At 48.0% G+C, this 24,687-nt stretch overlaps 1 protein-coding gene across 1 annotated transcript in view; it reads left to right on the top strand.

Annotated features, from left to right (window-relative positions):
- The window catches only part of lrp1bb (low density lipoprotein receptor-related protein 1Bb), a 162,882-nt gene that overhangs the window by 90,341 nt on the left and 47,854 nt on the right, over positions 1-24,687 (top strand). The window contains exons 36-55 of the mRNA XM_076040321.1: positions 2,177-2,311; positions 3,001-3,130; positions 3,280-3,406; positions 3,575-3,726; positions 4,495-4,619; positions 5,000-5,371; positions 8,184-8,373; positions 10,311-10,515; positions 12,520-12,712; positions 13,382-13,507; positions 14,200-14,328; positions 14,896-15,015; positions 16,891-17,004; positions 17,207-17,356; positions 17,487-17,609; positions 20,169-20,288; positions 21,156-21,284; positions 21,629-21,751; positions 23,536-23,676; positions 23,936-24,123. Coding sequence (XP_075896436.1) covers positions 2,177-2,311; positions 3,001-3,130; positions 3,280-3,406; positions 3,575-3,726; positions 4,495-4,619; positions 5,000-5,371; positions 8,184-8,373; positions 10,311-10,515; positions 12,520-12,712; positions 13,382-13,507; positions 14,200-14,328; positions 14,896-15,015; positions 16,891-17,004; positions 17,207-17,356; positions 17,487-17,609; positions 20,169-20,288; positions 21,156-21,284; positions 21,629-21,751; positions 23,536-23,676; positions 23,936-24,123 — 3,092 coding nt within the window. The remainder of the gene's footprint in view (positions 1-2,176; positions 2,312-3,000; positions 3,131-3,279; positions 3,407-3,574; positions 3,727-4,494; positions 4,620-4,999; positions 5,372-8,183; positions 8,374-10,310; positions 10,516-12,519; positions 12,713-13,381; positions 13,508-14,199; positions 14,329-14,895; positions 15,016-16,890; positions 17,005-17,206; positions 17,357-17,486; positions 17,610-20,168; positions 20,289-21,155; positions 21,285-21,628; positions 21,752-23,535; positions 23,677-23,935; positions 24,124-24,687) is intronic.

The raw sequence follows: 24,687 nt of genomic DNA, 5'->3' as shown, positions 1-24,687 counted from the left end.
TAGCCTGAAAAAAATAAAAGGAAAAATATGAAAATATGAAAATGTATATGAGGTTTTCTTGGATACACTTCTATAGAGTTCTGTTTCTCAGTGATGTAAGCAGACGTGGAGTGTTCCTAGATTTCTAGCAAAATGTTTACAGCACTATAGACTGTGCAGTTAACATCAACAATAAAGCAGTTCTTAGTTAATTGGAGCAGATGTGTAACGAGGGGATATAAAAAAAAATAGGAGTTGCTGAGAAGTTCCTCCCAGGATGAACCTCATTAACTCGTTGATCCCACTGTTCCCCGCCAGCGCCACCCCGGCTACCACATTTCACTTCAGGTCTTTGTCTATTACTGCCGAGGAGTAAATGTCTTGGCAACTAGAAGGATCACAGCGGAGTTCAGTCCAGATCCGTCCACTTCATCGACAGCGAGAGGGTTAAAGGCCTCGAATGTCCCCAGGCGCTCAGGCGCCATCGTTACCCAAAAATGATATAACTGCCATTGCTAATTGGCCAGTTGTGGCACACAGATGTGCCCAAATTGAGGTTGAGCATAAACATTATGTTGGACATTATGTCGGCCTGGCGTCATAATGGTGGCTAGAATGCTGACACCAGCGATGCCTCACACACCTTCCAAACAGCAAATGAATGCAAAGTTTCAGGGTAATTTTACATTTGTTAGGGTCATTTGTTATTTTTATTTAGCGTATGTTCAAAGATTGACACTTCTGTCTTTATATACACACAGTATATATCTATACTCTACCCAGCAGGGGTTGAGCGCACTTGATTTGACAGCCATCCCAATGGAAAAATCCTCAAATTAATTAAAATCAATAGTTCAAACTCAACCTACCAGCAGTATTCCGCCATCCATCATTTACTCCAACTGAGACGCATCAGTAATTAGACCTCGGTGCCGTTAAGTTGCAGCTATCCTGCAGCTGGAGTAGCCTCGCTTCCTCCAAACCTACGCAAAAGCGCGAATGAAAGGACGTGATTGGGAGTTCAGAATTCCTCTCGTGGTCTCGACCAGCTAATCTTTCACACGAACAGAGGGATCTGGTTGCAGGCACCAGGACGATCTGAACCGCGAGGGCGGCCTCTTAAATAATTAATGCCGGTTAATGAGGTAAATTTGCAGCAGTGTCTATAAATCAACCCTGAGGGGTGTACATTTCCACTGTAATTACGTATTTAATCAAATAGAAGTCCTGCACTCTGTCGAGGATGTTGGCTCACTCATTGGACAAGTAATTTCATGAGTCACTGCTGTCCAATAACTGTCAAAAGGGGCTGAAATCTGATTCTGAGTGCGAGTGAACTGCAGAGGTCGATAGCGATCTGGTTGTGCGGCCACGCGGCTTTTGAAAGGAAGGGGCGGGGGGGGGGGGGGGGCTTGAGAGAGAAAAGAAAAGGAAATAAACAGAGTCCGAGCCAAAATCAGACAGCGTGGAACAAGATAGCAGATTGTCCCTCCCTTTATTACCCGCTGCAGGTAAACAAGATAATGCATTCCCAAAATCCATCCAAGAGTAGCAGCTGATAGTTGGTGCACATCATTTACATGTCATTACAGGAGGCGGGCTGTCGGAGCAGAACAGATGAAAGCCCCCCGCAGCTGTATCCTGTCATATTTTGCACTGCGTGTTAACAGAGTGTGAAGGCAGCGGGAACAAATAAGGGCGAATAAACATATAACGCTGCCCGAACTTCCTGCCACTGAACTCCTGACAGCCGCGCTGAAGATGCACTCCGAGGCTGCGCTGTAAATAACTTACACATCACTTTATGTGCTTGCATAATTGGGCTGTAAAAATCAGAAAGGGTCTATAACATTTCTTTTATTTTTATTTATTTCTTTTTTTTTTGCTTTTTTCCCTCCCATTTTTTGTTTTACCAACACCGTGTTTTGCATGCAGCAATATACTGCGCTGTAAAAATCGGCTGACGCCATCGTTACTGTACGTCCACATGGAGTCACGAGTGCAACCGCGCAGGGTTTTATCTTTTTTTTTTTTTGAACACCCGTTGCCTTTTACGGTTCCCCGGAATCACATTGGGGGAAATGGGCCATGTTGCAGTAAAAACGTGCCTTTCACGAGCTTGTTTGTTTGAGTCACTCGTCTGGCGGCCGCGTCCATCTGCGCTCGTGCCGTTAACCTCGGTCATGCGTCTCCGCAGCCAACGACACCGTCTACTGGACTGACATGGGCCTGAACCGGATCTCCAGGGCCAAGCGGGACCAGACGTGGCGGGAGGACATCATCACCACCGGCATCAGCCGGGTGGAGGGCATCGCCGTTGACTGGATCGCTGGTAAAGAAAAAAAAAAATGCTTGCTTTTCGTTGTCCGTTATTGATTCCTGCTTTGATTCTACCCGCCCACGGTCTTGGCTTTTCATCCGGGACTCTACACATCTCCACGGTGTTAGAACCCAATGTCTGCTGTCTCCTGACTCTGTTACGCTCAGCTTCTCTCCACTGCTAATAATTGTTAGTGCTGCAACAACATAGTTCCCCAATTTTGGATCAGTTAAGCACATCTATCTAATTAAAAGGGAGACAAACGCATGGTGACACTATTTGTGGTGTTGGGAAAAGCCAGGGAACCAACAGCTGATGTCATAAAGGGCGGATTTCCAGAAGTTGCCTGCTAAAGCATCAGTGGGGCAAAGCTTAACAAGTGAATTATGGCGTTTTCTTGTTTCAGGGCAATTCCATAACATGCTGTTATTATTTTCTTTCTTGTAAATTGATTAATTTAGTCTGACAGAGTGCATGTTGTTTTGTTTTGTTTCTGTTGTTTTAAGCCAGTGAGAACCTGAAAGAAAGACTTGTGCATCATCAACCGGATCGTTTTTCTGGGGTTAGTCTGAGAGAAGCGGCGGATTAGTTTTACTATATGAGTGCGAGCGTAACCTTCATAGGTCTGGTGCTCATGAGGATCAATAAAACTTGTGTTTGCCCATACAGTTATTGCTTTTTTTCCCCCGTCCGTCCACCAGGAAACCTGTATTGGACAGACCACGGTTTCAATCTCATCGAAATTTCCCGTCTGAATGGTGCGTACCGCTCAGTGGTCATATCTGAAGGACTGGATCAGCCTCGGGCCATCGCCGTCCATCCGCAGAAAGGGTAGGCCGTGGCTCTTTTGTCCGCATTTCAGATTTTTTTGTTGTTGTTGCAGTTGTATTTATTTTGCCTCCTGTGGGCGAAGCGTGCAACAAAAAAAAAAGAAAAGAAAAACACATAAAACTAACGGTGTGTTTTTCTGTGCTGCCCAGATATCTCTTCTGGACTGAATGGGGCCAGAACCCCTGCATCGGCCGCTCGCGCCTGGACGGTTCAGACCAGGTTACCTTGGTGAACTCGGGCATCATGTGGCCTAATGGAATTTCTTTAGACTACGAGGTAGAACGCGACATTCGTGCACAAACAGCCCGGCTCACCTCTCCGCCGCGCTCCCACACACACGCCTCACTCTCCCCTCCTCCTGGCCTGTTATATGACTCCTTTGCCTAAGAGGGGTTTTCTGTTTGCGATATGGATTTTCAAAATTACTTTTTTTTTTTTTTGCAGGAAAACACATTATATTGGTGCGACGCCCGCACAGATAGGATCGAGAAGATAAACCTTGAGACAGGTGAGAGTCGGGAGATTGTGCTGTCAGCAGCCAACGTGGACCTCTTCGCCGTGGCAGTGTTTGGGCCTTACATCTACTGGTCTGACAGGTAATTTATTACTCTCCTAAATGCGCCGGCATGAAATGGCCCCCGCAAATGCTAACCTGACAATAACCCTCACCTTCACAGGGCCTCATGAGAGAATATTAAGGAAAGCAGTTCCTCCCCCCTGCCGAGGGTCACCGTCTTTTGTCCGTAAACATTCGGGGCATAATTTAGTTTCGGTACCAAGGGCAAGTGATTTCTTCTGAGAAAAAAGGAAAAGAAATATGGATCACACTTAGGTCTACTTATTTTTTAATCCATCGCCCGTGGTTAAGCAAAGGAAAGGAGTGGATGGCAGCTCCGTGCTCAAGGACTGGCTCGGTCGGGAGAAACCTTGTGCTGCTGAGGAGAAAGAGAACTTGCCCCTGCTTTGAAAGGAATGCAGGAAGTGAAAAGAGCCTGTGGATGAAAAAAGCCTCCATTCAGAAATGCCGACTGGCTTCAGGAAGGTGCATCAATTGGCCCAGAATGAGGAGGCCTATATTGATTTTATGAATTGAGACGGCCCCTCGTAAGGAGTGATGTGAAGATGCACCTCTTCTTTAAGTTTTAATGCTGAAAAAAGGTTGTGCAGTTATTCGGCAGACTTGCTCAGCACCCAGTGGGCTAAACAATAACAATGCACTTTGGTGAAAATTTCAAACTTCATTTAAATTTTATCTAAATGTCAGTTTAGCTTTTGTTGCAACAAGAAAAAAAAACAAAAAAAACATCAGTAATGACAACAATGAGTAGAAAGCACCTTTGTGTCGTCTCCGTCTCCTACCTCAGGGCTCACTCCAACGGTTCCATCCGCCGCGGTCTGAAGGCCGACGCTGGCGACACCATGACCATGAGGAGCGGCCTCGGCGTCAACCTGAAGGACGTGACTGTCTTCAACCGAGGCAGAGAGAAAGGTACGATTCTCAGCTGCTGCTGCTGCTGCAGCTGCTGCTGCTGCTGTAGTTGCTGGTGCTGCTACTTTAGCTGCCGTAATTGTAGCTGCCGTAGCTGTAGCTGTAGCTGTAGATGCTGCTGCTGCTGCTGCTGCTGCTGCTGCTGCTGCTGCTGCTGCAGTTGCTCTTGCTGATGTAGCTGCTGCTGCTGCTGCCCTCACGGTCGAACAACCTGCATGTCGATCCTGTCCCGTCGCACTTCACTGCATCGCTGATTTCCATCTACGGTGGACGGTCACGTGCAATTTGATCCACCATCACCACGCCGATCCGGGAAACGCCGCAGCACAGCCATAACTGCAAAACGTGTCTGATTTTTTTCTTCCTTCCACCCTCTGCAGGCACCAACCCGTGTGCCCGGAGCAACGGCGGCTGCCAGCAGCTGTGCTTCCACCTGGGCAGCGGCCGCCGGACCTGCTCCTGCGCCCACGGGCGCCTGGCTGCCGACGGCTTCGCCTGCGAGCGCTACGACGGCTACCTGCTCTACTCGGAGAGGACCATCCTGAAGAGCATCCACCTCTCGGACGAGAGCGACCTCAACTCGCCCGTGCAGCCGCTGGAGAACCCGGCGCTCTTCAAGAACGTGGTGGCGCTGGCCTTCGACTACGGCCAGACGGCGGCCGGCACCAACCGCATCTTCTTCAGCGACGTGCACTACGGCAACATCCAGATGATCAACGACGACTGGACGGGGAGGGTCGTGGTCGCAGAGAGTAAGGCGCATCACTCCTTCACGCTCTTGACTTCCTTTTTTTTTTGATTGAGTTGATACAAAAAGGTGCACTTCAGCAGGTCTTTTGCAGAAAAAACAACAACTGTCTGTCACACAATTTAAATTGTTTGTCAAATATTTATTTTCTTGAGCCAGTTTTTTTCAATAGGTAGCATCAAATCTCAAACAGAGTTTTTACTTACCCTCTTGCCGTGTTTTGTTTGGATTGAACTGAGGTGAAAAACAAAATACAATGTGCCTCTCCTATAGCTTCCCACACCACTATTATTTAGCTCATCCAGTGCAAACACTGACTAAAGCCACCACCGCTGCTGCTGATAGATGAGGTAGATGAGGTCATATTGTTTTGTGTTCCTCTTCTGTTTGTCTTCCTGTTTGTTTGTTTGCTTTTTCCTACTCGGGTTTTAATCATACAGCGTCACCCTGTTAGCGACTCAACATTTCCGCCGGGCCCGTGTTTACCCAGAATTCATCTTGACACGTTTATTTCCTGCTTCCTCCCTCCCTCTTCATCCGCAAAGGTTCATTTAATAATGAATCAGTCGGGTATAACGCCTTGCCTTTGAAATCCTCCCCGCGCCTCGCGACTGTCAGCCCATTGAGCAATGAGACCCGCACACACACACACACACACACACACACACACACACACACACACACACACGTTTGTTTCCTCCCACTAAACCTCCGTCAGTCCTGTGTGTAGGAGCGCGGCAAGCGTCGGATGAACGAGCCGCAGCCTCTGTTCTGCTCCGCTAGCGTCCTCCGCCTCTTCTGTGAAGTTCCTACTGGGATCACAGCTTGTCCCCCCCCCTCCCTCTTCCCCTTACGACTCCCCCAACCACCCTCCCCTTCACCCACGGCCCCTTCACCGCACCGGGGAGGCCGGCGGAGTGTTACTGATCCACTCGCACCCACCCGCCTCGACTCTCGCCGCCCGCTGAGGGAATGATTTCGGCTTATTTATTTATCCGAGGAGAGAAATGAAGCGGCGTCATCAGGAACCATCTGCCTGCGTTGGGAAGTGTCCTTCACACTTTGGCACCCGCTAGACGCAAGCGATGCGCCGCAAATAACTGGCAGGGTTGTTTTTTTTTGTTTTTTCATCCCTCTCTCTTTCTATTTAAATAATGAATTGATAAATACATGATTGCTTTCCTGATTTGCAAATTATTTTGATGTATTTGGGATGACATTTCATGCCGCAGCACAGCGTCACCCACCAGGCTTATTTTGATGCCGTCCATCGACCTCATTGTTTCTGCTCTGCATCCCAGTGTTGTGGAAAAGGCAAAGATCTTAATAAGATGTATTTCCTTCCTTAAAACTCTTGTGAAGTGTTCATTTCTTCCTCCGCCCTCCAATGACCTGCACCAGCCTCCAGTCTGTGTGACGGCCTTCATCTGTAGATACTGGCTGCAATATCCACAGATAATTAGTTTTGCTTAAACAGGATAAAGGTCTGTTTTAATGGTTTGAGGTGTGGCGTATGAGTTATTAAATAATCCGAGGATACTCATATAAGATTTCATGAGAATAAGGTTTTTATCACATTTTTTGGTGCAGGTGTTTCAGCAGTACCATGCTAGATTTAGGTGTTTTTAATTGGCTCTGTGTTCCTAATGCTAATCCGTGTTTGCGCGAGTGGGAAAAGGCACTTGAGTGAGGCCTCGATCTGAGTGTTTATGAAGTGAAATCCCGTCTGCTACATGCACTCGAAAACGGGGCCCAGATATAAACAAAACCTACCGCAGAGACAAAACTTAGTTCATGAAGGTGATTTTTCTCAAGCCTTAACAAATTCAATTTTCTCTCTGGTAGAAAGCCTGAAATCCGACAGCTGGGTCCGGCGCCTTTGAGGCGTGCGGTTTATTGAATTCCACCAAATGTGCTGTGTAAGGCAGAGAAAACAAAGATTTGCTCATTTTGGGGGATTTTGGGGATTTTTCAATTGAATTATTTTTTCTTTAGTGAAGCTTTGATTGGCATTAGAAGAAAAATCTTCACAATTTATATTCTATGTGTTCACACTGCTGTCTGATTTATCCTTTTCTTTGCTTTTCTGCTGCTACATTGTGTTCATCTGTTTGCTTTTCATCCCTTGACTTTTCCAAAACCGCCGTGAAAAGCAATCTCTTGTCCTCCATCAGTCCTTGGCGAGCTGAACGCACAATGAAGCAACTGAAGACATGACAGCACTGTGGCCGTCGGTCAGACATCCTCAAATTGGTCCATGCTGGTCATATACGAGTCCAGTGCAGGAAGGAGGCTCTAGAATGTTCTCTGTTTTTATTTCTCCGTCTCCGATGACCGTCTCCCTCTGGATGCCCCGCCTCCTCCTGCCTGTCAATCACTTCCGTGCGCTGACCTGGGGGGAGGCAGCGGAGGCACTTTCATGTAAAATTGGCTTGTGCTGAAAATAGAAATATAAATAAAAAAATATATATGCGCAGCCTCTGAGTAAACGTTGCATCAACAAATGGCTGTCTGTCCAGCTTAGTGAAGCATAAAGTTTCTTACCTGTCAATCACCGTGAAATGAAATCCCAATCCAAGCACGAGTTTAAGAAGAGAAAGAAAACACACACCCTGCCATCTGTTATAGAGTCAGTCAGTATTCCCCTTAAATCTACAGCAGCCAGTTTTTGCTCTTCAGCTGCCCCAGATGGCAGAAGCAAAACTGATTATTTTTTATCTATTTATTTATTTATTTTTAATTGGACACTATTCACATTGCTACAGTTGGGTGAATAGATCTGGGGACTCTATCTGTCTTTTTTTTTTTTTTTTCAGATGTGGGATCAGTGGAGGGGTTGGCCTACCACCGGCCCTGGGACACCCTTTACTGGACCAGCTCCACCACCTCCACCATCAGCCGACAGACGCTGGATCAGAGCCGAGCGGGCGCCTTCAACCGGCAGGCCGTGGTCACGCTGTCGGAGGAAGACCATCCTCACGCGTTGGCCCTCGACGAGTGTCAAAAGTCAGTACGTCCACTCAGAGACACCTGTACGGAAACTGGGAAGGCTCAGGCTTTAAACTCTGAGGGTGTCCAGTGTTGAGACGGTGTTTTTCAGTCTTCAGTGTTAATTTGGTATTCACCCCCTGACCGGTCGGCTTCCTGTTAGTCGGGGAGATGAAAAAAGATGAAAAGGGAAGTAAACAACTTTTGACACGGGCTGCTGCTAATAAGACAAGTGTGAATGGAAGAGTAGCGGCGCTCTTTCAGAACCACCTCGTATTTTCACTTTTTTTTTTTTTTAACTGCTTTCAGTATCTTGAGCAAGCGTTCAGAGACACAACTCAGATAGTACATCATGGCCAGCGTGTTGCTAACACTGACCCTCGCGTGAAGCCAGTCATAACCCCCCCCCCCCCCCCCCCCCCAAACGAAACTTTGTCGGAACATAACTTTGCCGAATTAGCGTAGCGCGATAGCGATAGCGTCTCCCCCCCCCCCGCCCCCCCACCCCCCACGTCAACGAAAAATATGCCGGGATGTTTCCAATCAGCACACCCCCCACCCCGGTCAAGGAAAAAAATGCCCCCCCCTGAGTCAGACAGAAGGTTCGTCCAATCCCGTTCCAAGTTCAGCCTGTAAAATGTGTCATCATGTCTTCCTTCCAGGTTGAGAGGTTCATTTATTGCATAATCACTCTTTCCGTGGTCTTCGGGACATTCTTTCAAGTACCGCAGTCCCTGCTTTCCAATTCTCCACAGAAAAGACCCACTAAGTGATGCTTCGTCATGTTTTTGTGAGATTATTGTCCTTTTCCTCTTTTACCATTTATTCATTCTTTACCCGTTTTGTTGCTATTCTGCCAAGTAATGCCCCAGGTAGATCTCTGAAATCCACTGATTGTCTGCTGCTCTCCAAAAGGAAAATGCAGACAAATGGACTTGTCTCCCACTGGATCTTTTTTTATTATTATTTCCCAGGCTTTTATGAACGAGCCGCTACCCAGAAAAGCTCAGGGAAAAGACATTTTCAGCTCCAACTCTTTTCTTCCACACATTATCTTTACTCAGTTCATTAGTGTCTCTGAAGTGTTAAAGATAAAACAGAGTGTTGGGAGTGAATGATTAAATGCATGTTGAATGTTTGTGATTTTGATCTGGCACTCAAAGTGAATCTTTGCACAATGACCCCCAAAAATCTAAAACTTGCGTTTGTATTTTGCAACTAAACTTTTCTCCCTGTCTCCCTGACTACAAATGTAATTGCTAAGTGTCTGTAAGTCTAATGAATGTCATGCTGAGCAGTCGAGCAGTATGTTGATTTATTTTCATAACCCCGAACTGTATCCACGGTCTGTAAATTGCCGCTGCATCCGTACAACTCCACGAACTCTCGTGATAATTAGAATTCAGACTTGAGCGGCTAATTTGCAGCTCCTGGTTGAGACTTCGAACTGAAATCCTTAATTTTTTTTTTCTCTTCATGCGAGTGAACTTCCATGAATTCATAATGAAGTGAGTCCAGGGCCTAATGAAATGTTGTGTTCAATTAATGGGCGGGGGGGGGCTCTCTGAGTTCATCTGCACAGTCGTTGGTATCTAGTTTTCGACAAGCAAGCACGAAAATAGAAAATGGGAGCTCATGTTCTCTTGTTGAGGTCATTAGTTGATATTTATTCATCTAGTCGTAACGGAGCTACACTTAATTGATGAGCCGTTTCCGGGAAACTCCAGGAAGCCGATGACCGGCTGCTGCTTGTTTGCAGCTGTGGCTTGATGCTGATGGCTGACACCACTGCACAAGTACAGCTTTATGAACTTTTCTGTTCATTAGCGAGTGTATCGCAGTGGGCATCTGATCACATCTTCATCCTGACACAAAGCCTCTGGCTGGCTCTCTTTTGTTTTTTCTTCTCTCGCTGTTGGAGACTGATGCCCCCCCCTCACCCGTTTCTGTTTCAGCCTGATGTTCTGGACCAACTGGAATGAGCAGAAGCCCAGCATCATGAGGTCCACTCTGGCTGGGAAGAACATGAGGATCATCGTGGGCTCTGACATCCTGACGCCCAATGGGCTGACGGTCGACCACAAAGCGGAGAAGCTCTACTTCTCAGATGGGAGCCTTGGAAAAATTGAGAGATGTGACTATGACGGTTCTGGCAGATACGTGAGTAGGCAGTCCTTATACATGCGCCGCAGTCTCTGGATGACTCACCACTTTGTATCTGTGCTCGATCTCTGAGTGGAGAAAGCTTTTTAATTACAGAACTTCTAAAAAGCGAGACACATGTTCAGGGACGGAGCCTCGGCATTGATCTGCCCTTTCATCCTCAAAAGGAAACAACTTTTATGTGGCCTTCCGTTTAACTGCAATCCTCACTGATACCTCCCGATGCTCTTTCTGATAAATTCACCTTCCGAGATGACAGATGGCGTCGTCAATCACAGGTGTCATTTCCTGCTCTGATGGTCTAATTGATGGAAGATTCTGTCTTGTCCCCGGAACACTCGATTAAAGAAGGATAAAAAAAAATAAAGTGGTGAATGGTGATGGGATATGAAGGACGTTCGCTCCTCACACCTGTATTTTTAAAAATGACATTTGTGCCACAGAACTTTCAGCACGGCACCCGCAGCTCAGCCCGCCTCGGCCCATCTCAATTAGCTGCACGTATGTTTGCCGAGCTGGGTCGCGGTGCTCACAAAGTCCTCACCTTTGGGTCTTCGGCAGCCCGCGCTGCCATCTAATCCTGCTAATGAAGGCTTTGCTGTGAGAGCGCTCTGGGTGCAAAAAAAAAAATCTTCTCTCCCTCCTTTCCAATTAAAATGTGTAAATTAAACAGAGGTGGCTGATTGTCATCCTTAGCGCTCACCCATCACGGGATGTGAAAATCTTTGAGCAACTCGTGCGTTTATGAGGAAGAGAGGAGTGAATTAGGAATGCAGGAGGCACGAAGCCTCCTTTTGAGTCTTATTTGTTGTTGTTTTTCTTATCATATTCATCTTCTTCCCCATGTATTATGCATGTTGATAGCGGGTCCTCTGATTGTCTGCCCGCATCTTTGTCCTAATCCTTCACCCCTTTGTCATTATGCTCCAAATCAACAATTTGAATGGAAAAAGGGATTATGAGGCCCTCGGATCGCTGAAGATTCCACTATTTCTACGGCAAACACAGCCATGGATTGGCAGGGAGTGCACCTGTAATTGTTGGTGCCTTGGAGGCGGAGGCAGAAGGTCCTTAATGGCAGACTTTCACCGCCCAATCACAGTGGACAGCGATGGGTTCATCATCGGCTGATTTGTCGGTTTTCGGTTTTCACCAGGCTTTCGTGTGATGTTGCGTGTTTGTTACAACCAATCTGGATTTAAAGTCAATTATTCTTAACATTGTTGACTTGTTTGGAGTGATATATACAAAAAAAAAATTAAAGCCACCTGAAATATGTTCACATTTACCCAGAACACGACTGTGGCAGACTGCTGAGCTAATGTTTCCCAAATCTAATTTTCCCATCAATATGTTCCGTCCTCGGCCCATCTGGCATTGGCTCTTTCCCTCTTTTCCAACCCCCCCTGCTTTCGGTCTCTGTCTGTCTGTCTATCTGTCTGTCACTCGCCTGATGGCCAGCGGCTGCATCCACACACTGGGCTCCTTTAATCAACACCTGTCCTATTAGTCCTGCCGTGGCACAGGGCTAATGTGGTGCTGCTTAAAAGCCTGTCCTGGCTAATGGCTGAGACTGCAGAGCCGCTGGAGGCCCTGGCACAACCCCCTAAACCCTCACACACACACACACACACACACACGCACGCACACGCCTGAAATCTGAAGTCCCACAAGGAGGCATCTGATGGATTTCTGCCTTCCTGCCAATGACACACTGTCATTTACTCCCCCAACATCTGGGTTAAGCAGCCACGTGGGCGGCGGAGCCTGATGTGTTGATTAATACATCCACAGTTATCCTCGGCAAGAGTTGCACCCAGATAATAGAAATCCAGGCTCCAGTTTCTCCAGTCAGACCTCAAAAACAAGTCGATGCTTGTAGATCTGAAAAAGTGCAAATGTTGGGTTGCCAGTTTTGGCTGCCTGACATGGAACAACACGATTTAAAAGCAACAGAAACAACACCTTTCTTTTATTCTTTTTTTGTTTTTCAATCTCTAGGTCATTATCAAGTCTGGACCCGGGAACTTTTATGGACTCGCCATCTACGCGGATTTCATCTACTGGTCAGACTGGGCGCGTCGGGCCGTGCTACGAGCTAACAAGTACACAGGCAGCGACACCAAGGTGCTGCGGGCCGACATCCCGCACCAGCCGATGGGGATCATCGCCGTGGCCAGAGACACAAACAACTGTGAGTCCAAGTTAATAACTTGAGGCGGCCCAAGCGGTCTTTCTGCCAGCTGCGCTGGATCCACTGCACGTCTCCTTCACGCTCAAGCCGTTGCATGCACCAGACCTTTCTTTGAATGTGGTATTTTCATTATTTTTTTTTACACTGTGTGAATACCTCGACTCAAAAATAAACACGCGCCCCAAACTGATTCACCTGAAGCTGCAGGCTACGGGATGATTCATTTCTCTCCCTCTCTGGAGCGAGGTGCCCAGCTGGAGGGACAGTTTCAGTCCAGCAGAGTCTCGGGCGAACTGCAGACTCCTGCATCTGCGGTTGCAATGAAGCTCTTTCCCTCTTTTGCTCGACCTTTTTCTCTCCCAGGTTACATACTGTAGTTCTCTCATTCAGTTTGGTGCCTCACATGTTTCCCACAGAGATGCATGCAGACTTTTTTAAATTATCATTCTCAAATAGCACTCCAGGCGACATAAAAGGCACGCTATACAGCGCGGTCGTACACGTGCTGACTGTCAGCGTGGATTGTGCTCGATGCTGCTGTGAGCTTTTTACAGCCACTTTTTGGCCTTTGGCCTTTTTCTCCACTCATGTCGTGACTTGAGTTGCAATGAACTGCACTCTAAACGGTGTCAGACCCTCTAATGACTTGTGCCTGACTGTCATCAAAAGGTGAGCTGTCTCCCTGCCGCCGCATGAACGGAGGCTGCGGCGACCTCTGCCTGCTCACGCCGGACGGGAGGGTCAACTGCACGTGCCGGGGCGAGCGAGTGCTGCTGGACGACAACCGATGTGTGTGTAAGTCCTCGTCAGCGTGTCCGCGGACGGACGTCGACTTTGGGAAGCGCTAGCGGTCCGACCGACATCGATTGTGATCACACTTGCCTGCGTGTCTGTGCATAATGTGTCGGCGGCCACCACCTGCACACACAGGTTAACCACACAAAACCTTTGATGTACATAAAGCGAAGAGCATTAGCATTTGTGTCCGGCGGCTGATTGATTGAGGTTTCTGTGATTCCTAATGGTGCAATGGGAAAAAAAAGAAAAAAAAAAAAAAATCTGCCTTTTGAAGACACATTTTGATGTCATCACTCCTCCGAGCAAAGTATGTGGACAGACCGTAAGTTCTGGGGGAGGCTGTTCAAACAGGAGAGGTTTTGCCAGACTAGCAAATAAAACAAAGAGCTGAGAAGACAAGAGACTTTCTAGCTCATTTACGGGGGAGCCGTTAGGAAGGATGGCCAAAGGTCTCAAGAGTCATTTGTCAAAATTTGCCTGATTTGACTGAAATCGACTCGCAGCAGAGTATTTGGCAGATCAAAAAAAGAAGCATATGCTCTGCATCTCTCAGCCATTTATGATTTACTTTATCCCTGGCTGAAGTACGAGGGCAAACACTGACCCAGAAGTGACAGAATAATGGGTTCAACTCAATAAGGAAGAGTTGGAGGCCGCGCTACATTGTTCCTTTTTCTGTCCGGGCGCAGCCGAAAACTCCTCCTGCAACATCCACACCGAGTTCGAGTGCGGTAACGGCGAGTGCATCAACTACCAGCTGACCTGCGACGGCCTGGCCCACTGCAAGGACAAGTCCGACGAGAAGATGCAGTACTGTGGTGAGCCACTCTCCAATGCGTCTGCACAAGGACTTATCTGAGTAAACGGTCAAACGATCGAGTCGTGATTGGTTGAAAGGGAGGAAACTCCCACCAGTCACAGTCTGCTCTTTGACCGTTTATTTATGTATTTATTATGGATGCATGGGTACCGATACCAGTACCAGGTATTGGCACCGATACCAGCAACGGTATTGGGTATCGGCAACGTGATCTGTATCATGTATCGGTACCGATACCAGAGTTGAGCGCTGTACTCGTGTGCCGATACCACAACGCCGATACCAGTTGTATATGTATGTGACAATTTTTGTTGCTAAATGTGTGTTTGTACTGCAGTGAAGCGTGTGACATTCACCCCATGTTCTAGAAAAACATGCTGAGGAATGTTGCTCAAATAACAGATTAAGTACTCGCTACCGGTGGGTACTGAAATGCAAGGACTCGTACTCCCTCTACTCGTTCTGTAAAATCATGGTATCAGTGCATCCCTCGTACGTATTCATGACACCCCCTGCATTGCCTATTTCACGTACCTCCGTGTCTCCGCCCCCCGGCTGTGTTCAGTCAACCGGAGCTGTCGGAAGGGCTTCCGGCCCTGCTACAACCAGCGCTGCGTGGCCAACAGCCGCTTCTGCGACGGGATCGATGACTGCGGGGACAACTCGGACGAGGCCTACTGCAGCAGTGAGTCACAGCAGCCGTTTGATGCCCCGCCCACCCCCCCCGCTACCCCTCACCTCCCTCACCTCCATCACCTCCATCACCTCCCTCACCCCTGAGGGTGGGACTCAGCCGCAGCGATGCTCAATGTTAATGTGGCGCGCCGGACCACATGCGGCGCTAAGCCTTCACCGTCTAATGAGCACCCACATTATGAAGAAAGGAAGTTCAAAAATTTCCAAGAAGCTGCCGGGCCTTAGAATGTGTTTCTGACGGTGAGTCGGTGTGGCCGTGATCGTCAGGGGGTTTCAACCTTCATGTTGCAGTAATCAAGTGAGATTTTGGTTCATTTCTTTCCTGCACTCGGGGACTGTGTCGACTCCGCCTATATACCACATTGCGCTAATTGAGTCAGCCCAAAATTTCACTGGGAGCAGTCGCACCACAGAAGGGCCACAAAGTGCCGCGGCGTGCACGTCGGAGGAAATACCTTCCACTCTGCTCGATCGCTGCAATTGCCACCAGATGCACACTGGAGTGTATTTTCAATTGCTGTTGTTCCCAGTTTGTGCTTCAATCTAGGGAGGTCATACCGCTGTAAATTTCCCCAATGCACCACAGTGCATTGGCTTTGGATTGTTTTCAAACATGCAGTCATGGGACCAGAGACTAGTTATGTTCAAAGTCCAGTGTGTAAAAATGTTTTAAGGAAGCCCAGTAGTTAACGTTTTGTATTTAGGCCCCTGTCAGGCGGGTGTCCTTAAAAAATCGCAATGCAAGGTGGCAGCAAGACACATAGAATAGAATAGAATGCAATAGAAGGCCTTTAATAATCCCACAGTGTGCAATAAGGCAATAAAAAATAAATTTTAGGGTATAAAGGCAAAGAAAAAACAATGTATTTACATCTTATGGACAGATATTTATTGCTGTATGTATATTCTTGTATATATGAGAACTGTTCTAAGGGTAGGAGAACCAAGCTACTTTTATTGTATACACTTTTATTCATGTATTTATGGCCTGTAAATTAAACTTTTACCAATATAAATTTCATAATCCAAGCCAACCTTTAGACACTGGACCTTCAAAAGACAAATGCATGAAAACAGTAAACTAAATCCTGAAGGGGGAAAAAAAACCAAACAGCCATTTTGGTGGCTGCTGCAGTAACTCGTTGCCGAGGTATAAGAACGTAGGGGAGTTATACTGAAGCGAACAGCCTCAAATGAAGCCGTTCCTGCGTCAGGATATCACTTCATCCGCGCTTGTTGTGGCATAACAAGCAGCTCCCGTGTGAGCCTGCGGTTCTCCTGTGATCGCTCGCAGGCTCCAGCTGCTCGCCGCCTTTCGGGAGCAGCCTTGCAGCGGGGGTTTGGCGGCTCGCCTCATGAATGCTTCCAGTGGAATTTGCACCTCGGTTTAGAGCTTCTCTCTGCACCGTTGTAATAATATCCAGTTTGGATTTTTTTTTTTTTTTCTTTCTCACAGGGAGACTAGCTCAACTTTCTTATGAACAACTTTAAATTAATCAGCAGCAGAAGTCTAACGGCAGCGATGTCATGCAAAGATGTAAAACGATCAGAGAGACGAGAAAACCAAAAAAAGAAGGGTGGGTGGCAACTGAATTTGGCCCCTCTTGCAAATTAGGCCCAATTTGCTGTTATACGTGACTGAGAAGGTCGCGGCACTGCGGTTATTTCGGCGCACCGGCAGCTGCAGCTCGTCAAAGGGCCCTTCTAGCTCTCCTTCCGTCTCCCAGCCAGCAACCCGCTGCTAATTTTAACCCAATTGTTGTGAGCCCGTTACCTGCGACTCTCTCCGGCCGAGTGCCGCTCACACACACACCGCCCCCCCCCCGTTATCTTTTTGAAATGCTAATTCCTCCCTCGCCTCCAGATGTCACGTGCGGCCCGTCGGAGTCGTCCTGCAAGGATGGGAGCTGCGTCGCCGCCTCAGCCTGGTGCAACCAGGTCATCGACTGCGCCGACGCCTCGGATGAGAAAGGCTGCAGTAAGTCCTCCCCCAGCGGCGATTTTGCATTCCAGTTACCGTGGAGGGAAAAATATTAAATCAAAATGTAAACACACTCGCGGCCCTGCCCTGCCCTGCCAGCGACCAATCAGACGCCTCAGTCTGCTGCTCGTCACCCAGGCTGAACTTCCATTTTTTGACAGTTGTGGTTGTGTGTTGTTGTTTGTTTGTTTGTTCGCAGACCACAGCGACTGCTCTCACTTCTTCATGCTGGGGGTCAAGGAGAAGGATTTCATCAGCTGCAACTCCACCTCGCTGTGCGTCCACCCGGCGTGGATCTGCGACGGCTCCAACGACTGCGGCGACTACGCCGACGAGACCAACTGCCAGGGTGAGCGGCCGCACAAATGTGCAAATCGCACAAACTCTGCTGGACCCGAGGCCGGTCTTATTTTCGGGAAAAGGTTTGCGACGGCCGCTGATGAACACCTGGCTGCTGGCTGTGTTGCTTCCCCTGCTAGTTACCCACGGCCAGAAGTGCGAGGAGGGACACTTTGCCTGCCCGAGTGGCAACTGCATCTCCAGCGTGTGGCTGTGCGACGGTCAGAAGGACTGCGAAGACGGGGCGGACGAGTTCCAGTGCGGTAAACAAGCAATTCTTGTCTTGCATGGGGGAGCTGTGGCACGATAAAATGATTTGTTTTGTTATTTGTTTGTTTGTAATATAAATATATATTTCAATAACGAGCTGAAGAGATGAGATGTATTTTTGTTTGCAGCACTGCTGGTGAACTAGGATATTTATTCTCCTTTAACAAGGCGCTATTTGCTGTGATGATTTAGGTCGACATCAGATATTGCACTCGGTACACAAGGAGGATGCAGAGAGACAGAGGCAGATAATTGTTTATCGTGCTAGCGGCGGTTTCTCCTCACGTGTTTATTTATTTATTTATTTATTTATTTGTTCTTTTTGTTTTGGTTCCCACTCTCGGCACGTTTGAGATTCAGAAAGCGGATGCTGCTGCTGTTCAGGATGTCTAATTGCAACCGTGGATGCTGATATTTGCTGGATTTTTATTATTGCTGCAAAAATGCGGGCCTGAAAAGTCCAGAAAGATCGGCAAGAGGGAAATCCTGTCGTCTATAATATCCTTTGGCATTTTTCCCCAAAACTCAATCGCGTTTCTTCAGTGGAGGTTTTAATGCTTGCTGTGGACGCGCAGAGGGAATAGAAAGAAAGGTGGGAGTTGGGGAGACTGTTGCTCCTGCACGGGTTTGTTTTGGTGCAGTTGCAGAGCGTGGCTACAACATCCTGTGCTAAAATGATTGGTCCTCATTAAAATATGAATTCCTCGTCATCCTGACTAAAGTGTCGACTCACGGAGCCGCTGGAGAGGATGAAAACTCTCAGTCACCGGTGACTCATCCTGCCGTGAAACGGTCCAGAAGCTATGACGATGACATCATCGGCGGATGTTCTTTTAGAAGGAGGAGAATTTCTCAAAACGAATCCTGACCACGCAGTTGCGGCGCCGCTGCACCGCCGAGGATTTGACTAAGACGATTCCGAGCGGCTGCTTGTCAGGTTTGCTCTTCTTGTATAATTAAGCGGCACCTTTGTTCACACTTGAGCTGAGGCTGATTGAGGAAGGCGGCTCGCTGCGATTCAGTTTCATATTTAATGCGCCGCGAGTTATCTGATTTATTTCCATAAATTGGCCATGAATGTTGCTGGGAAGATGCATAACACATGAACAGATCCGCAACCAAACCCCCTTTATCTGCCAGCGTCATTTGTGGCGGCGCGGGGCGATAACATCCCCGGCTTCAAATGGAAGCAGATATAAAAAATATGCCACCATGCAAACAGACAATATTCCCGCCGCCTACTTAATTATCATATAAAAGGCTTCCACCGTCAGATTATCAGCTGCGGAGTCAAAATGGTTTTGGGGGGGGGAACCGTCATTACATTTCAGGAATTTCAAAACTCCACATTTGATGAGGTGAAATAGTCATTTGTCGCCGTGCAGCGCGCGTATCGTACACGAGACGCCGTTGGAAACGCGACGCAGGCAAAGTTTCTCTTTGATAGCAGCGACATGCGGCGGCGAGGCCCTGCCGTTCGTTTTATTTATTTATTTTTTGTTAAACACCTGAAGCGGTTGAAGTGCAAATTTAGCGCCGTGTGCAAGGCGTCGGAATAATAACGTAATAACAGCTTCCGCGTTTAGCCAGTCGCTGTTTATTCCGCCCGAGTCTCCTCAAGATGCAGGAAAAAAAGCAGCTGCGACACCTGAGAGCGACGGGGAGACAGAGAGAGCGCGGCGGCGCGCGGCGGCAGCAGCAGCAGCAGCGGCAGCAGCAGCAGCAGCAGCGGCAGCAGCAGCAGCAGCAGCGTGAAGGGACCGCCCCCGCCCCTCCCCCGACTCCCACAATCTCTCGGCGGGAAGCGTAATTCCCTCTTTGCCGCGGTGGTCCGACCTGGAGTCACTCAGCGTCCTCTCCCCCTCTCAGCGTCTCATCAAAGCTGCTGCAGACTTCTGAGGGGGAGACGACGACGCGGCGGACTGACTGAGCGGCTCCCCAGCGAGAGCAGCTGCACTCGCTGACGCACACACGGTTCTCCAATAAGCTCCGTTTTTTTCGACACTTAATGCCCGATTTGCAGTGGCGTAGACTCGCTTCACATGATCCTAATCGCTTTAGGATGAATAATAAAATACAGTCTTAATTATTCATATTTTGGCGGTTTTGATATTGACACGTTTCAGCCGGGGTTTTTTTTTTTGTGTGTGTGTTGTTTTGTTTTTTTTTCCTACCGTGGATGCTTTTGTTTTCCCGCCGAGGAGAGTTGGGAGCATACATCAAAATGTCCTCCACCATGAGAGGGAAGGGGCGGGTGAGGAGGGTGAGAGGGGGAACAACCCAGCAACAAAGAAAGATTATATAAATTTATAAAGTCCTTGGCAGCTGCACTCATGGGTTCTGCTAAACAGAACAGAAGTAGAGAGGAAAACAAGCGAGCCAAGGGGCAAATGGAAGCCACGGCGCCAGTTGGGTTTTGATTAAAAACGCTCGGCCTCCTCTATAGGGTGCGCTGCACTCCTTGTTGCCCCCCTCCCTCCTCGCCCCGCTCACTTTGTTTGATTTATGGCGTAGAAATTTCTCACCACCAAACGTCCTCCACCCACTTGCAGACTCTTCGTGCCTGTGGAACCAGTTCGCCTGCTCCAAGAACAAGTGCATCGCCAAGCAGTGGCTGTGCGACGGCGAGAATGACTGCGAGGACGGCCTGGACGAGAGCGCCCAGATCTGCGGTGAGTGGCCTCTCTTCAGGGGTTGGCTGGGTGGGGGTGGGGGTGGGGGGGGGTGGTCTGCCCGCCAACGGTTGCCGCCCTCTCCCTGATAGAAGGGCCTGGAAATAAATGGAGGGGAAACGGAAGAGTCTTAATGAGACAACAAATGAGTCTGCGGGCGTTTTTTTTTTTTTTTTTTTTCCTGATGATTTGAACGGGCACTGAGGCAAATAGATTTTTCATCACCAGTGCCTGAGAGGCGCAAAAAAAAAAAAAAACTATTTCACCGGGATTGAAAATGAGATGTGTGTGTAATGAGTTCTAAAATAAAGATTAAAAAAATAAATAAATAACAGGGGGCGCAAGCCACAATAAAGACGCAACAATTGCTGTGAACATTGCCGGTATAATTGGATTCTAATGGGGTGTCGGGGAAATATTAATGGAACGGCCCAGAGGTTCTGGCGGGCTCGTCAGCAGGAGCGAAGGTGCGGCGCCTCAGCTGCAGACGCCTCGTTGAACCTCCGTATTTACCTCAGAATCCCGGCGTGACCTGCTTCCCTATTGATCAGCTGCTCCCTCCGAGGAGCTGCGGGATAAAGGACGACGCCAAGTTCAAGTAAACAATTGCTTCTGAGAGAACAGTAGCCCACTCGTGTGTCTCGCCTACTTGATTGTGTGCATAAGGGGTGGATGAGACGTTAGCTAGGCCTGTGACGGGAGTTGGAGGATGGTGATGGTGGTGGTGGTCGGGGGGGGGGGGGGCGCCTCAGCAATAACCAAGTGTGTGTGTGTGTAGTTTCTTGCGGCGGTTCGTCTCAGTGGTTCTTGTTTTGTTTTTTTTCTGACTGATCTTCTTTGTGTCTGCTTCCGTCTTTATTTTTTCAGGCTCGGTGACTTGTGCTCCAGGACTGTTCAGCTGCCCCGGCTCTTATGCCTGCGTTCCAAAACGCTGGCTTTGTGACGGCGAGAGGGACTGCCCCGATGGGAGCGACGAGCTGTCGGCCGCTGGCTGTGGTGAGACGCGTCGCATTGAAGTTTTTTTTAGATTTAATCGCAAAATCAGTGTATTGGGCCTTTTTTATTTATTTTTTTAGTTTTTTACATTATTTTGCGTGTACAGTTTTAAACACTCCACAAAAATCCAAAGAAAGACGCTAGGCACGGCGTGGTTTGATAATTTCCGACTCGGCGCCCTGTAATCTGGGTTGCCGTTGACACGATACCAGGCTAAACCGAGAACACGGATAGAAGGGAAGCGTTTTAAAGCTTACCCGTGTTTTGTAAAGACTGCGGTGTACAAACAAAAAAGCTCCAATCAATTATTCATGCCTCCGTCCTGTTTCCCTTTCATGCATTAGCACCCAACAACACGTGCGATGACAGCTCATTTCGCTGCAACAACAAGGGCTGCATCCCTCAGCGCTTCGTCTGCGACCACGATGACGACTGCGGCGACGGGTCTGATGAGTCAGTGGAATGTGGCAAGTGGATTCATCTTGATGCCTTTCTTTTCCCTCTTCTTTTTTCACCGGCGGTAAATGAATTTGGCCTCAGTGAGCTCTGATGGAGACCATACAGTTTTACCATGAAACCCACTCAGAGAGATGAACGGTCTGGCGTCCTTGCCTTCTGATGTATGCTCATAAACGGATAGTTTTACTGTAAATCTTAATCTTTTTTCTCTGAGCTGGGTTCTCTGTAGCCGCACACAATGTTTTGCTTTGTTGTCATTGTATAAGATTTAGTAGGATTAGTGGAGGGAAACATTGATCAAAATATAGATAACTGCGTTCACATGATTGTGTAATGAGCTAAAACAAAGACTGGGTTTATTCTGCAGGTCTTGATGCCCAATTCCCAGTTTTGGCTATTACTGATTTTTTTCTCTCTCTCTCTCTCTTTTTTTCTTTTTTTTTATTTAAATGCAATATTGTAAACCGACACCAAATTAGGTGGGGAACGATATTTTGCAATGGATGAAAAGGTTTAAAGAATCATTATTAGAGCTGTATTGTCGCTATTTGTTGAACATTGTGAGGGATTGACAGAGTATTATTTGTGTTTTGGTGTGAAAGGCATTAGCCAATTAGCTTGTGTCACCGAGGATGCACCGCATTAACGCGGCTGAAAGCAGTAACGCATCATTAAAGGGACAGTACACAATACTGTTTTAGCTATTCATTGACAGCATTAGCTCTTGTCCTGAAGGCTAATAATTGTGCGTACAGGTCCTTTAAATTGCAACATCATCTCATTGGCAGTGACAATGCCGTGTCCCGTCCCTCTACATACATCAGCTTTTATCCTCGCCCAAACCTTCCTGTTCAAAGCTTGTAGTGAGACTCCAGTCTCAGTATTTAGCTTCCTGGTCCCCCGGTGGTCACCGTCGGTCCAGTCAGAGACTGCCGTCAAGCTTAGAACGTAGAAACATATATATACCTCCTCCATGTGGGAGAGCGATTTATTTTTTGATTGCGCTCTGTAATTGCGCTGCTGGATACCCATGACGGATACTCAGTTGAGCTATAATTAAAAGTTGAAGGGCTCAAAGAAAAGTTCGCCAAGCCGAGTAACATTGAAGTCGGGTTAAAATGCAAAGTCTCAGTGTGGGACCTAATGGCTCCCCACTGCTGGCTGTAAACATTGCGCATTAAACTTTCACACAATGCATTAGTGCAAAATACGATCAGAGGAGGAGGTTACTGAACTCCTCCTATGCAAAACATAAAGGCTCATCAATGGTTTCATGCTGCTCATTCGGTTTCTGCTAAACAATTAAAGATGTTTTTGCTGTTTCTGTTAGAGTTGCATTTGCTAATAGGAATCTCTGAAAAAAAAATCTGAACGTTTTGATTTCATAATTGCTATTATTTAATTTCATTCATTTGCTATTGTTCCAGCTCTCGCAACTGTCCGTCGGTTGGTTTTGGTTGTTGACCAAAGGCGATGCAGCTTTTATGTTTAATCACCAATGGCGAAATCCCGCTGAATTCCGCCCTGGAACGTCGGACGCCTCAGCTGTGAATTCCATTATGCCTCCAGCCGCGTTGAGCCATTGGCTTATCTGAAATTATTTCTGAAACACTGTCAGGGGGCCTTTATTGCAACATGAATAATGGCGGCAGTAAGCCTTTCCACCGCGCCGCCGATGTTAACACCCCAGACTGGAGCTGTGTACCGCTGCTAAGCCAGAGTGCAAGTTGATGAAAAAGCCTCTGTCTCTCTTCTCCTCCTCCTCCTCCTCCTCCTCCTCCTCCTCTTGCAGTCTATCGCTCCTGTGGATCAGAGGAATTTCGCTGCAGGGACGGCCGCTGTCTCCTCAGCTCTCAGTGGGAATGTGATGGCTTTGCCGACTGTCCCGACCACTCTGACGAACTGCCTCTGAACCTCAAATGTCTGGCTGCAGGTAAGACTGCTGTGTGGCTCACAGCTGGAATCTCTTCATCAGTGTCGGCGCCGGGCGCCGCTCGCCCTGCAAGAAAAACCGTCGGGGACACATGGCGGAAACAAAAGGAAGCCGCAAACCAGGAGAGCGTCCTCGGAAAGGAATTAATCTGTCAACATCCATTGTCGGGTCAAAAGTGGTCCCCCCTCGACTTTGTAGTTGGGATTGCAGGGAGTTGTGTCAGACTCACTGGCTCGCTCGCTCGCTCTCGTCCCTCCAGGAAGCCTGTGCAACGGCTCCTTCTTCATGTGCTCCAACGGCCGCTGCATCTCCGAGAGGAGCCTCTGCGACGGCCGGGACGACTGCGGCGACCGCTCGGACGAGAGGAACTGCAACGTCAACGAGTGCCTGAACCGCCGAGTCAGCGGGTGCACGCAGGACTGCCAGGATCTTCCTGTGGGCTACAAGGTGAGCGGCGGCAGCGGGATCGTGTTTCGAGGCCTCGTTCTGCAGGGTTTTACAGCAGGCCAATCCTATGATCCTGCAATAAATGCCAAGGATGGCATTTATATCCAGTCACTGGCTGCCTCCAGCTGTATGCTTCACTCACAAGTTAGCTTTTAATTGTAGCTGTTGGGAAAATGGACCCTGACAGCTCAGAGAAGACGTCAGATTTGGCAGATGACCTCTGGAAAAAACTTCTCGACTCGACCGCCGTGTCAGCTCTCACACTGCATATCTCTTCGATGAGGATGTCAGAGCTGAGCTGAGATGAATGTCATCCCTTGAAGCTAAAGTGGGGAAATACAGCCATTGGCTTGGATTTCCATTGATTTCTTTCTCTTATAAATAGTCAGCATGACTCATTTTTAAAATCAATTCTTCTTCAGCTCGTCAGTGCAGTCCTGCAGAATTTGAGCTCCTCCCTCCATCATCTTCTGCTTGCTTTAGTTTAACAGAAATGTGTGCTGTAGTGTACTGTAAAGCAGCCTTTTGTGATGTCACAAAGGTCACCACCACCTCTCCAAGGTC

This window comes from Nelusetta ayraudi, unplaced genomic scaffold, assembly GCF_046127955.1.
Source record: "Nelusetta ayraudi isolate G7.1 ecotype Tasmania unplaced genomic scaffold, CSIRO-AGI_Nayr_v1 ptg000060l, whole genome shotgun sequence".
Lineage (NCBI taxonomy): Eukaryota > Metazoa > Chordata > Actinopteri > Tetraodontiformes > Monacanthidae > Nelusetta > Nelusetta ayraudi.
Note: the sequence above shows the minus strand (reverse complement) of the source record. Positions and strands in the feature narration are given on the sequence as shown.